This window comes from Rana temporaria, chromosome 13 (genome assembly GCF_905171775.1).
Source record: "Rana temporaria chromosome 13, aRanTem1.1, whole genome shotgun sequence".
NCBI lineage: Eukaryota > Metazoa > Chordata > Amphibia > Anura > Ranidae > Rana > Rana temporaria.
In genome coordinates, this window is record NC_053501.1 from 69,156,860 (window position 1) to 69,172,146 (window position 15,287).

The following is a 15,287-nucleotide window of genomic DNA, read 5'->3' on the forward strand; positions in this document are numbered from 1 at the left end:
ATTTTTCGCCGTATAAGACGCACTTTTTCCCCCCAGAAATATGGGGGAAAAGTCCCTGCGTCGGTATGACACTGCCCCACGCCGCCGCTGGCTCCGCCCCCTGTCACCGCTCGCATCTCCTCCCGCCGGAACCTCTGGAAGAGAGGCAGGAGAGCTGGGACAGACTTTCCAAACCCCCTGTTCGCCGGGCGATCTCCTGGCTGGCTGGCTCGGGCTGCTCTGTCTTCTGCTAGGTGGTATGACACTGCCCCACGCCGCCGCTGGCTCCACCCCTGCCACCGATCGCATCTCCTCCCGCCGCAACCTCTGGAAAAGAGGCAAGAGAGCGGGGGACAAACTTTCCAAACCCCCCTGTTCGCCGGGCGATCTTCCGGCTGGCTGGCTCGGGCTGCTCTGTCTTCTGCTAGGTGGAAGAGCAACGTAAGGTAAGGCTGCATTTGTGGCATCTCTCACTCTGCATTCACTATGGTCACTCTGCATTCACTATGGTCACTCTGCATTCACTATGGGCAATGGTCACTCTGCATGTACTATGGGCAATGGTCACTCTGCATGTACTATGGGCAATGGTCACTCTGCATTTACTATGGGCAATGGTCACTCTGCATTTACTATGGGCAATGGTCACTCTGCATTTACTATGGTCAATGGTCACTCTGCATTTACTATGGTCAATGGTCACTATGCATGTACTATGGGCAATGGTCAGACTGCATTCCATGGGCACTGGAAAATATTTGACTACAGTATTTGGTTCAGAATCTTTTTTTTCTAGATTTTACTCCTTTAAAATTGGGTGCGTCTTATACGGCGGAAAATACGGTACATATCTGACACGCAGAAATTGTTCATTTGTCAGGGAACGCCTTGCAACCACTGGAGGAACCCTAAGGTTCCACGCAACTATGATTGAGTAAGGCTACTCTAAAGTTAAGCTGTGCTTTTACAGACACCTATAGGCAGATTCAAATCCAATTAGCATTAATGCTGGCCAAATTCAGGGTCAATGCTAAGTAACTGCAACCATTTTCAACAAGCTATACATTATAGAAATGACTGAACAACTCCACAAAACCTCAGATCAACAGTTTCTTTTTTCAAGTTATGCACTTGGGGGCTAGAAACATGCACCAATCATACATACTAGGAGGAGTACAACTGTACAAATTATTAGTAAGACCTCATATGGAACATGCAGTTCAGTTTTGGGCACCAGTTCTCAAAAAGGATATCAGGAAACTGGAGAAAGTGCAGAGAAGGGCAACCAAACTGCTAAGAGGCATGGAGGAGCTCAGTTATGAGGAAAGATTAGAGGAACTGAATGTATTCACTCTTGAGAAGAGGAGATTAAGGGGGGATATGATCAACATGTATAAATAAATAAGTGGTCAATATAGTGAACTTTGTGTTGAGTTTAAGGTCATTACAGAGGACAAGGCACGCTTTACGTCTGGAGGAAACAGATTTCATCTCCAAATATGGAAAGGCTTCTTCACAGTTATGCCGCGTACACATGCTCAGAATTTCAGACAACAAATGTTCGATGGGAGCTTGTTGTCGAAAATTCTGACTGTGTGTAGTCCTCATTGGACATTTTCTGTCGGAATTTCAGACAACAAAAATTTGAGAGCTTGTTCTCAAATTTTCCGACAACAAAATCTGTTCTCGTAAATTCCGATCGTGTGTAGACAATCCTGACGCACAAAATTCCACCCATCCTCTGAATCAAGTACAAGACGGAAGCGCTCGGTCTGGTAAAACTAGCGTTCGTAATGGAGATAGCACATTCGTCACGCTGTAACGGACTGAAAAGCACAAGGCTGAAAAGCGCGAATCGTCGCTCAACAAACTTCTGCTAATACGACTGGTATCGAACTTCCCTTTAATAGTGCCGTAGTATGCGTTGTACGTGACCGCGTTCTTGGCGATCTGAATTTCCTACAACATTTGTGGGGGGGTTTTGCCTTCCTCTAGATCAGGGGTCTCCAAACTGCGGCCCGAGGGCCAGATATGGCCCTTCGCTAGCCTTCAACTGGCCCTTGGGGCACAATTCCTCCCACTGACACAAACAATAAGACACTACATCTTCCACCGATACCAATGATGGGATACTATTCCTCCTACTAATAAGGGGAATACACCTCCTATTGACCACCAACCCTGAGGCCATATTCATTCTCAAGCCTCGTACACACGCTCGGTTTTCTCGGCAAGAACCAGCAAGAAAACTGCTGGCAGAGCTTTCTTGCCGAGTAAACCGAGTATGTGTACGAGGCTTTCAGGTTTCCCGTCTGGAAATCTGGCCAAAATCTCAACGAGAAAAATAGAGATCATGCTCTCTATTTTCTCGTCAAGATTTTTGTCGGCCTGTTTCCCGACGAGAAACCCGAGAGTGTGTATACTTACCTGTCGCCGTGGAAACCCACGCATGCGCGAAATGACTTTGACGCATGCGCGGTAGCTTCCACGGCATAGGTAGGGTGAAGCAAGATGGCAGCGACGGCATCAAATGTGACAAACGCATGCTCGTCGTACACAGTGACGTCACTGCGTTCTTGCCTTTCAAGAGAACCCCGGTTCTTTTGAAAGGTCTGTGTGTACACTCGGGCGGCAAGAGAATCTTGCCAAGAATCTCGTCGGGAAAAACAACGTTTTTTTCCTGACGAGATTCTTGTCCGTGTGTACGAGGCCTAACTGATGCTGGGGCCCGTGACATTTCTGCCCCTGCTGGCCACAATCCGGCCCTTTCTAAAGTCTGAAGGACAATAACGTGGTCCTTTGTTTGAAAAGTTTGGAGACCCCTGCTCTAGATCAACTTTGATTATAGGATTGTGTATATAGGATTGTATCATTTTTTTCCGCTTCTATTGGTTGAACTGGATGGACTTGTGTCTTTTTTCAACCAGAATATGTAACTTTGAAAAAATTTGAACTGATAGTAAAGGTTGGTTCGCACCACAATTTCTGCATTTTGGATGCGTTTCTGCATGTGCGTCCCAGAGTGTTTTTCTCCTCTTTTTTTTCATTATCTCAATTAAGGAAATGTGTGTTCCAGTCTGTTTTTGATGCGTTTTGTGCCATGTTTCAAATGTGTCCTAGAGGGGAAAAAATGCAACATGTCCTACCCGTGTTGACTGCACTGGAGTGCACTTCACTGATGTGAACTAGGGGCGTTGGAATCCTTGTTAAACACCGTCCAATGCGTTTCTGATGCAGAATAAAAACGTAATTCTGCAATTTTGTTCATTTTGCAATCAACACCTAGGGCCAGATTCTCGTACATCCGCGCAATTTTGTGCGGGCGTAACGTATCTGATTTAAGTTACGCCTCCGCAACTTATACGGGCAAGTGCTGTATTCTCAAAGCACTTGCTCCGTAAGTTGCGGCGGCGTAGCGTAAATCGTCCGGCGTAAGCCCACCTAATTCAAATTTGGATCAGGGGGGCGTGTTTTATGTAAATCTACTGTGACCCGACGTGATTGACGTTTTTCACGAACAACGCGGGAACAACGGCCATACTTAACATTGATGCGCCGCCTCATATAGCAGGGGCAACTATACGCCGGGAAAAGCCTAACGTAAACGTTGTAACTTTACTGAGTCGGTCGGGCGTACGTTCGTGAATTTGCGTATCTAGCTGATTTACATATTTCGACGCATAAATCAGCTTACACGCCCCTATCAGTCAGTGGAAAAATGCAGTTACGATCCGACGGCGTAAGAGACTTACGCCTGTCGGATCTAATGGATATCTATGCGTAACTGATTCTGATGCCGCGTACACACCATCACTTTATGTGATGAAAAAAAACTATGTTTTGAAAAACGTCAATTAAAATGACCGTGTGTGGGGGAAAACGTTGTTTTTTGTGTCAATTAAAATGATAGTGTGTGGGCAAAACAATGTTTAAAACAACGTTTTTAAACCCACGCATGCTCAGAAGCAAGTTATGAAGCTAGCTTCAATGGAAAAGAGTGCTGAACGTAACCGCGCTTTGAGAGAGCATTTTGAAAAAACGATGGTGTGTAGGAAACGTCGTTTTTGAAAATGAAGTTTCAAAAACGTTGTTTTATTTCATGATTTAAAACGTCGGTTTTTTTCATCACATAAAGTGATGGCGTGTACGCGGCATAAGAATCAGGCACATAGATACGACGGCTCTGATTAGGACTTACCACGGCGTACATGGCGCTGCGCCGTCGTAAGTCCTTTCAGAATCTGGCCCTATGTTGCTAAAATTGCCTGAAAACTGCTATGTGTATGGCCAATGTACAAGTAACGTGAGGCTATCTGTGAACATTTATTTCTGGAATCTCCAGTCAATCACAGGTTAGATCAGTAAAGTAAATATAGGAGTTTAATGTTCAGTTATAAAGCAAGGTCATGGTTTTCCTTGTCAGTTGGTAACAGAGTCACACAGCTAGCTACATCAACATGCCCTCCAGTTACATTTACTCACAGAGAGCAAGCTTTAACCCCAGCCAGAATATACAGAACAAGGAGTGCATTTCATTTTACCTTCCCTGTGTGTTTTTTTATTGTTAAAACATTGGACGTGCTCCATTATTTATAACCCCCTCCCTCTCCCCCTCCCAGCCCTTTTCTTTCCTAACAAAAAGTGACAGGTATAAAACATTGCGTAATGACAGAAAAGAGTCAGATTTCTGTAAAACCGGTTCTGCAGCTGCCGGGTTTTTGAGTAGAGTAAAGAAAAGTACCATTCTGCAGCCGACAAAAAAGGAGTGTGAAGCTATAACTTTACATTTGCAATTTACCTACTATATAAAAACATGTCATTCACTGTATACTCTACTATGCCGGGGTGAGGAAAACTTCTGAATCTCAACACAGTGGCCCAGATTCAGAAAGGAGTTACGTCGGCGTATCTATTCATACGCCGCGTAAATTCTAATCTGCGCCGGCGTATCTTTTTTCTGTATTCAGAAAACAAGATACGCCGGAATTTGGCTAAGAACCGACTGGCGCAAGTCTCTTACCCCGTCGTATATTAGTTGCATATTTACGCTGGCCGCTAGGTGGCGCTTCCGTAGATTTACGCGAGGAATATGTAAATTAGGTAGATATGCCGATTCAGAAACGTACGTCGTTTACGTTAGGCTTTTTCCGGCGTAAAGTTACCCCTGCTATATGAGGGATATCCTATGTTAAGTATGGACGTTGTTCCCGCGTCGAATTTTGAAAATTTTACGTCGTTTGCATAAGTCGTTCGCGAATAGGGCTGTACGTAAGTTACGTTCACGTCTAAAGCAATGACGGTTTGCGGCATAATTTCGAACATGCGCACTGGGATTCTTTCACGAACGGCACATGCGCCATTCGAAAAAAACGTCAAATACGCGGGGTCACATGTAATTTAAATAAAACACGCCCACATCATCCACATTTGAATTAGGAGCGGCTTACGCCGGACAACATACGTTACGCCACCGTAACTTAGGGCGTAAGTTCTTTCAGAATACGGAACTTGCGCCCTAAATGCGCCCTAATTTACGGCGGCGTAACATATCTGAGATACGTTACGCCCGCCAAAGGATACACGATTGTATCTGAATCCGGCCCAGTATATTTAGTGGAGGGTCAGCATTACACTTGTTGCCGGAAATAGTTTACACTGTATTACAGTCAACATATTTCACAAAGTTGTTGGTTTATTGTAATTTTTTTTATTATTTATGTATTCAGCCAATCTGTTCTTACATTTAAACAAGCCTAAAGTAATGTGTGAAACACTGTCCCACTGCCAGTACTAAAGGTTATTCACAAACATTAAACTCTGTCCCTCTCAAGCGCCTTATACCTAGGGTATACACAAGTAGATTGTAGAGTTTGCATTGAATGCTGGTTCCCCAGAATACACAGAAACATCGAACAAATAAGGAGCAATAGAACACACTGTCCCATGCCCTTTAAGAGGGGGCCATCTGAGAAAAGTCTCATGCCTCGTATACACGACCGATTTTTCTGGCAGGAAAACTGCCATGAGAGCTTTTGGCAAGGAATCCCGACCGCGTGTATGCTTCATCGCAGTTTTCCTGTTGGGAATCCCGGCGGGAAAAAAGAGAACCCAGCATTTTTTAAGCCGTCAGTTTCCCTATGGGGAAAACCTGCGTTGGAGCATACACACGGCCGGGTTTCCCGACCAAAGCACTCATGGCAGTTTTCCTGTGGGGAAACCCGGCCGTGTGTAGGGGGGAAAAGCTACCGAGCAGGTTCTCGGTTTTCCCGGCTGACTTTTTACCGCCGGGAAAACCGATTGTGTGTACAAGGCATAAGCCAAAATGGTTCTGACTTTCCCCCACTCTAGTCCTTTAAATAAGGCACCACCAAAGTCACTGCAAAAGCTCTAATAATTTCTTACATTGGTGACAGTAACTCAGGGGGTCTCCAAAATTTCTAAACAAAGGGCCAGTTTACTGTCCTTCAGACTTTAGGGGGGCTGGACCATGGTCAGTGGGAGTAGGATCCTGGCATCAATGGGAGTAAACAATGTCCCTTCTTTGGTATTGGGAGAATTATTAGTGCCCCATCATTAATATCAGTGGAAGGAATAGTGCCCCATCGTTGGTGTCAGTGGCAGGAATAGTGCCCCATAATTGGTATCAGCGGGGGGAATAGCGCCCCATCATTGGTGTCAGTGGTAGATCAAGTCTTTGGTATCAGTGGTAAGAATAGTCCCCCATCATTGGTATTAGTGGGAGGAATAGTCCCCCGTCATTGGAATCAGTGGGAGGAATCATGCCCCATTGTTGGTGTCAGTACAGAAATGACTGCCTCATCGTTGGTATCAGTGGGATTCCATCTTCACTCTCAGTCTTCCCTTAGGGTTAACAGGCTCCGGCCATTTGAATGGCTGAGCCACAATGACATCACTCCCGCTCATGCACGCTGAAGTCTCCATCTGGCCACAGCACTCTCAATACAAGGCACACTAGAGTGTGCCCTCCATTCAGAGTGCAGTGCCCATGCTCCGGTGACATCACCGACTGCTATACATTTGACTATTTCCCAAACGGTGCACATGTAGATATTAACTTGGCTTACCTGTAGGTAGAAGTTAAAAATCAGACTTTACCACTGCCTAGATTTCTAAAATGTGAATCTCCAGCTGCAGGCATCATTCAGATATCACCGCACAAATTCAAGGACGTAATTTGACGTTGGGCGGTTGTAAAGTAGTAGTAAAGTAGTTAAAGGGAAGCAAAATCCTCCTGCCTCTTATCTGCCAAGGATGGTGCCATCGTAGCCTCTATGCACTTCCCATGGTGCTGTACATGTAACCAAGCGTTGACACCCGCCATCTAAGCACTTCAACATAACATATGCACGGTTAAAACCAGAGCAATGCTTTGATTTTTAGCATATACTGCACATGGACAAGTAGATAGAATGTAAATGAAAACACCGTAGAAAACAACATTGGTATGCTTGATTAAACATTTAGAATATTTGCTGAACATTTCTAATTCAAGCTTTCTTTTGAGAAACCGTTAAACAGTGGATTTAGCTCAACTTTAAAATAGTAGAACATTAAAAATCTAAGAAAATGTAAACAGTTTAAAACAGAGATGCATATGGCTAGTAAAACAATCATAAAAAGGAAAAATGTACCCTTTGTAAGTGAAGTCTATGGAACTGATCTCCAATACACTGTAACTTCCGAGCAATTCGCCTTTCAGCACTCTGCTCCAGTCTCCGGTGTTGTGTCTCCTCTCCTATTTGCATAGCTAAGTCTATCGGCTGATGTAAAAGGTAACCGGCATTTCCTGCAACACACATAGAAGTAATTATTATTGCTTCTATATTTATATATATATATATATATATATATATATATATATATATATATATATATATATATATATATACACACACACACACACACACACAGTATCACACAAAGTGTACTCCTCTCACATTTTTGTAAATATTTTATTCTATTTTTTCATGCGCCAACACTAAAGAAATTACACTTTGCTACAATGTAAAGTAGTGAGTGTACAGTACAAATTAGCTGTCCCCTCAAAATAGCTCACAGCCATTAATGTATAAACCACTGGCAACAAAAGTGAGTTCACCCCTAAGTGAAAATGTCCAAATTGGGCTCAATTAGCCATTTTCCCCTCAGTGGTGTTATGTGACTCATTAGCGATACAAGGTCTCAGGTGTGTTAAATTTGGTCTCAGGTGTGTTACATTTGGTGTTAATAAGTAGAGAATACTAATGCGCAAACCAGAGGGTAAAAATATATGAACCTAGCCGAGTAGCTGCCAACATACAGTAAAAGATGTTCTCACACCAAAAATAATTCACAATAAAGGGAATGTGACGCTTACTACAAAATCCAAATAAATAGAGAAAATTAAAAAAATTCATAAAATATTAAATAATCAACATTAAATTGCATAACATGAATAGAATAAATACCGCCAATAATCCTCCAAAAAAAAATGCAGGTGCTTACTACAAAATCCAAATAGAGAAAATGTAAAAAATTCATAAAATATTAAATCTACATTAAATTGCATAACATGTCTAGAATAAATACCACCAATAATCCTTCCAAAAAAGTGCAGAGAATATGGAGTAATGTGCAAATAAGCTGAAATAAATCACAATAGCAGCAATAAATTCTTTTCAAAAATGTGCAAACATTAACATAAAACTTGCAAAAAGGCAATCCAAAAGATCCACAAAAAGTGAAAAAAAAGTGCAAAAAAAGTAGTCCCATGAAAGTGCAAATAAGGTCTAAAATAACGATAGACCATGTAAACAAATCCAATCATGTAGCAAAGTTAATCAATATTAAAGTCCACGGCAGATGTCTACGGCAGGAACCCAATCACAGGATCATAAGGCTCAATTTAATGAAAAAGAATGCTCTATTGTGCAGTGGAGTGGAGAGTCGTGCTTGCCCTCTCCCTTGGACTACAGGAGAGTCAGGACACCCACTAACACACAGCTCCTTTCTCTATCTGCAATGTAGAGAGCGTCCTGACTCTCCTGTAGTCCAAGGGAGGGGGCAAGCATGACACTCCACAGCAGGGAGAAAGCCTTGCATTACTGTGTGTAGTTACAGACAGAAGAACAGGAAGTGAGGATTTCTCAGAAGAAATAAGGACATTTAAAAGCAAAATCGAAGGATGATGTACATGAAGGAGGACTGCACTAAGGTAAAGGAAGCTATTTAGGAAAATAAAAAATTGTACCTTTACAACCCCTTTAAGGACGCCTGTTACAACAGGTATCGGATCAAGCAACGGAGCATTTGCACGAGTACAGATACTCGTGCAAATGGTAGGTATCGGCACAGATACTAGTATCAGTGAATCCCTAGTGAAAACATGCGGTAAATAAGGGCCTGGCGGTAGTCGGCATATTCATTCAGTAAATACCATGAAGTTAAGGACTGCTATGTCCTTAAAAACAGAGTCAGCTGAAAGCAAAAAAAAAAAAATCTGGCAATTAAAAAAATTGAAAAAAAACTGCGTGGGGTCTCCCCCCCCCCCCAAACCATACAAGGTTAGGAAAGGGAAGGGCGAGTACGTGCCCATCCCCCCTACTGAACCATACTAGGCCACATGCCCTCAACATGCCCCCAAAGCACCTTGTTCCTATGGTGATGGGGACAAGGGCCTCTGCCCCACAACCTTGGCCGGTGGTTGTGGGGGTCTGCGGGCAGGGGGCTTATCGGAATCTGGAAGCCTTGATTAACAAGGGGGCCCCCAGATCCTGGCCTACACTGTATAAATGAGTATGGGGTACACAGTACCCCTATTCATTCACCCCAAACAAATGTGTATTGTAAAAAAAGACATTAGACAGTTTTTGACAAGTCCTTTATTCAAAAAATAAAATTAAATGTCCCAGATGTAGATCTATCGTCAATCACAATGCCTACCGCCACCACCGAACCGAAAAAAAAAGGTCTGCTTGCGCCAAAGGCTCCTGCTGTATGCAAGCTCCGTCATCTGACAGTTTTTAAATAACTAAGAAGCGGGGATCACCTGGTGACCCTGCCCTTGTGACGTCATTGGCCCAGAGTGCCCTTACCATCCACCCTGTCCCTTAGTTATTTAAGAACTGTCAGACAGCAGAGCTGACAGATGGCATGCAGGAGCCTTTTTTGGGTCGGGGGTGGTGGTGGGCCTTTTTATTGACAAATAATGTACACCGGGGGGGACATTTGTATTTATTTTTTTAACTAAAAGGACTTGTCAAAAACTGTCTAATGTCTTTTTTTTACATTACCATGTCGTTTACTGGTTGTTACATCTGTCCTTGCTCCGAAATCATAAGGGGCTTTTGGACAATGTTCGAGCCTCAGTGCCCATGTGAATGAGCCCTAAATTACTGAAATGTATAAAATCTTTATCAGTCTGTTCCCAGGGACAGTATTACCTATACCAAACACTGAAATAAGAATTAATGAGTAATACGTCTTTGCAGTAAACAATCTTCTAACTGGTGAAGGGCATTGTAAACCTAAACTGTCAAATCTTATCTATAAAAACAAATGTTAATCTTCAAAAAATATTACAGACATCTATTTATACCCATTTCAGTATTTGTTGTTAGGTATTAGCTATATTATACTGGAGAATCCCATGGAATCCTTTAACTGCATGAACAGCAGTCTGTGTTCTAAGAGTCTGTAAGATTATGGCATTCAGCCACTATCCATAATTAGAACCACATTATTTTCCATCTTCAGGTTGTATCAGCTGTGCCGTGCCAAAGATAATTTTAGAGACATGTATCTGTATTCCTAAGCAATTTGTGCATTAAGTTTGATGGGAACTTAGTTGTGAATTGTGATGGACTGCATAGCCTTCTACTGGGTCTAGGAAGGTTGCTGACTTTTTGTATGAAGAGTTAGGCCCCGTACACACGACAGAGTTTCTCGGCAGAATTCACCGAGAAACTCGGTAAAAACCCGGATTCTGCCGAGAAACTCTGTCGTCTGTACAGTTTTGGCTCGATGGAGCCGCCGAGGAGCTCGACGAGAAAATAGAGAACATGTTCTCTATTTTCTCGTTGTTCTATGGGAGAAGGCGGCCCGCCGAGCTCCTCGGCGGCTTCATCCCAAAACTCGACGAGGAACTCGACGTGCTTTGCACGTCGAGTTCCTCGGCCGTGTGTACGGGGCCTGAGGCTGCGTACACACGATCGTTTTTCGGCATTAAAAAAACGCCGTTTTTTAAAACGTCATTTAAAATGATTGTGTGTGGGCTTCACATCGTTTTTCGGCTTCTGAAAAATGACAAAAAAAAATAATTCTAACATGCTGCATTTTTTAACGTCGTAAAAAATTATCGTGTGTGGGCTAAAATGACGTTTTAAACCCGCGCATGCCCAGAAGCAAGTTATGAGACGGGAGTGCTCGTTCTGGTAAAACTACCATTCATAATGGAGTAAGCACATTCATCACACTGTAACAGACAAAAAAGCGCGAATCGTCTTTTACTAACAAGGAATCAGCTAAAAGCAGCCCAAAGGCAAATAGAACATTTTGTACGTCACCGCGCTTTGTTCATCATTTTTCAAAAACGATGGTGTGTGGGCAACATAGTTTTTAATGATGAAGTTGGAAAAACGTCGTTTTTTGAACATGCTGAAAAACTTCTTTTTTTTTATGCCGAAAAACGATCATGTGTACGTGGCATAAGTTGTAATGTTGGTTCCAGTATCATTGACCTGTGTTTTCAACATTACACAAAGGGGGTTATTTACTAAAACTGGAGAGTGCAAAATCTGGTACACTTCTGCATAGAAACCAGTCGGCTTCCAGGTTTTATTGCCAAAGCTTAATTAAACAGGCTGAATTTAGACGCTGATTGGCTACCATGCACAGATGCACCAGATTCTGAGTGCTCCAGTTTTAGTAAATCAACCCCAAAGTGTGTTTTTACATCTTCAAAAGACTATTCTGCATACTATGTTATAGCATACAGTTCTCAAACGGTTTCATTTATAGTATACCTCTAACCATACTGTGGGAATATAATGGAATCTTCAAAAGACTCACTATGCCTCCTAAAAATACCATGGGGTGTTTACTCTCCAAAATGTGGTTATTGTGTGAGTGTTTCCACTGTCCTGGTGCTCCAGGGCCTCCCAAAAAAGTGAAAGGTAGTCAGAAAATTAGATGCATAATTTAGGCCCATAGAAAGCCTGAAGGTGCTCCTTGGTTTTTGGACCTCTATGTGGATAGGCTGCGAAAAGTCTCACACATGTGACATTGCCACACCTGGCAGGAGTCGCAGAATGTGTTTTGGGGTGTTTTTCTAAGTATGCCTAACCTGCGTGTTATGTATATACTGTATCTTATTAATTGAAAACATTGCGTAAAAAAAAAAGAAAAAAACAGTCATTGCATTTTACAAAAACATGTAAAAATTGTTGGCAAAAAAAGTCTTCAAGACTCACCCTGCCTCTTAGATTATACCTTGGGGTGTTTGCTTTCCAAAAGGTAGTCATTTTGTAGGTGTTTCTCCTGTCCTGGCACTTCAGGAACTCAAGAAATATAATATGTAGTCAGGAAATTAAATGCGTAATTTATGCTTCTTGAAAGCCCAAAGGTCTTCCTTGTATCTTGGGTCCCACTATGCTTTTAGGCTGTGAAAACGTCTCACAAATGTGGTATCCCCATACTCGGGAGGAGTAGCAGAATGTGGTTTGAAGTGTGATTGTAAGCCTATGCCGTGTGTCAGAAAAAACTTGTCAAAAATACAACTTCAAAAAACGTACCATGCCTTTTACTAAATATCTTGGACTGTCTACTTTCCAATAAGGGACATAGGTGCACAGGAGTGATGTCATCCCGCACTGGTTAATGAAGACGGCCGATGACTGGCACACAGGAGAAGATGTTGGTGTCAGAGAGGGAACAATGGAAAGGTATCACTCCTTTATTTCTGCTTCAATTTTATTGTTTTACTTGTAGGCAAATTGAGCCCCTTTAGAAGCCCGGCTATAAAAAACTCCTACTTAGTAGCCTTCATGTACTGCTAGGATGTGAAAACCATTAGATAGAAAAACAATATCCCAGATGTACCAGTAGATAAATATCAATTGATGTGTCGCAGAACAAATGAGGTAAATGTTCAATGGAGGGACATCAGTGGAATAGCCATATAAATATGAGTATATTACTGCTCCGTATACTATATTTTTATGCTAAAAAAAAACATTCTACTGCCCTGGAAGGGTGCACAGACCTCTTTGAAAGCCCTTTGGTTGAAACGTATCAATGACTCCATTCCGCTATATAAGCTTACTTTTGAAATCCGGAATTGGACCAAAACATTTTATAAAATTTGGGGTAGGTGACTGGCTAGCCCACTTACTCTCTCTTAGCACTAACGGAAGTACACTTGTTTGACCAGTGTTAGACCGTGCCCTAAGGATCGCTAACATCTAGACTCCCACCTTTGCTGTGCCCGGCTTTGGTCTACATGCACCTTTTCCCGGAGTGCCTACTGCCTTTGTGTTGATATCTCTTTATTTGTCTATGTCTGAACATATTGCCCATCGTTTCAGACCAGCCTATCTGGTACGGTGATTGTATTTTTTTTTCTGTGTGTGTATTGTTTTTTTTTTCTGTTTGTTAGTTTGTTGGAAAACTTCAATAAAAATATCTTTAAAAAACAAAAAAATATAAGTATATCACCATTTGACCTTGTGCAATAAGACATGACAATACATAGCAGACAGGATGCATAGCTCTTAAAACAGATGGAAGGAATGGTCGACTCAGTCGTCCATGGGCTTAAGGCTGGCTGGTGTGAAAAAAAACCCACAGAGGCCCATATACAATTGACATTTGATTATTAGTCCATTTTGAATATCATTCCTTCTATCATAAATATCAAATATCATCATGGAGGCATTACTCATTGACTATATTTACATGCATATCACTGTTTCAATATGCTCTATATCTATATGGAACTGAGCCTCTACAATTGGCCACTGTTTGCTTATATGGATGCATTGTCATACTGAAAGAACCTTACTTCATCAACAATCCTCCTGGCGTTTGATCATTGTTGTATATTAATACTTATATGGAGCTGAACTTTTCACCATTTCCGCATACATGTATGCAAGTCTAATACTTATGAGCATGTGATTTTGTGCTTTATGCATTCTCTACATACTGGAAAAAAGTTTCTTTCACTGCAAACACCTTCTGGATTAAGACAGTGGTCTGACCATGGAACAGCATGTGATGATGAAGTTTCTTGTGAATGAAGGCATACAGAAGACTTCAAGCACAATACGTGGTGAGATGCTCAGCCGCAGTAAGACATTTGAATGGTGTAAACGTAGGGCTATGACCCCCCGTGTGGACCCCAAGTCAATCACAGCATGGAGGTATAAATCCATCTCTTCCCCCCTGCCGGGGGTTGCCCGAGCACAACACGTCCCGAAACATGTTGAAGGCCAGCACAAACTCGGTGATCGACAGTTTGCGATTGAGCCTGGGGTCTTGGGCCTTCAAAACCCATGTCCCCCTAAGCGTAGGTCTTATTCTCGGCCAGATAGAGGACCGAGATGAGCAGGGAGGCCAGGTTAACATCTTTTTCCTCCAGGATGTCCTTCCTGATACCGGCAGGGATGAGGTGTGTAGGAAAAATAGTGGAACTAGTCTCCAACGTACCTGTGGGTAGTAGTGCCAAGACGGGTGCTGCGACCGTGTCTAAGGGGGGTCACCGCTGGGCACAGCTCTAGGACTCCTACTCTTGCCTGCACATCGGAGACTGCTGCAGTCAGCATGCCGATCATGGTGTGCACCTGGGTGAGAGCCGAGGAGATGGACTGCAGGGATGCCTGCTGGGTGTGGGTGCAGCTGCTGCTGGTTTTGGAAACAGTAGCCTAGATAATTCGGCTTTCTTGGCCGAGCGGGGTAGGGAATGGCCCTATGCCGCAGCTCTGCCGTGAGTTTGAGGATTGTCCATCCCCTTAGGGACTGAGTGCTGCCTGGCTCTGAACCCGCATTGGGTGAGAGGGGCGGAGGCAAGGTCCTCACTTCTGGACCGTGACATGACTCCAGCTATAATGAGAAAAGAGGGGAGAGGGGGGGTGTATGTTTAAGAAGAGTTTTTGCAAAATAAGAACAGCGGAGGAGAGACAGAGTACGTAAGAATAAGTAAGAAGCAAGGGGGAGGAAGAACAGAAAAAGGAACGACAGGCGTAGTGAAGATCACGATGCATTCCGGCGAATGTTAAAGAGTGGAAATTTAGAAAACTCGAAGAGTGCAG

General features: G+C 42.9%; 1 protein-coding gene across 2 annotated transcripts in view; it reads right to left on the reverse strand.

Moving 5' to 3' along the window:
- Positions 1–15,287, reverse strand: part of BMF (Bcl2 modifying factor) — a 93,844-nt gene that overhangs the window by 29,917 nt on the left and 48,640 nt on the right. For both annotated transcript variants that reach the window (XM_040332115.1, XM_040332116.1), the window contains exon 3: positions 7,632–7,786. In XM_040332115.1, coding sequence (XP_040188049.1) covers positions 7,632–7,786 — 155 coding nt within the window. The remainder of the gene's footprint in view (positions 1–7,631; positions 7,787–15,287) is intronic.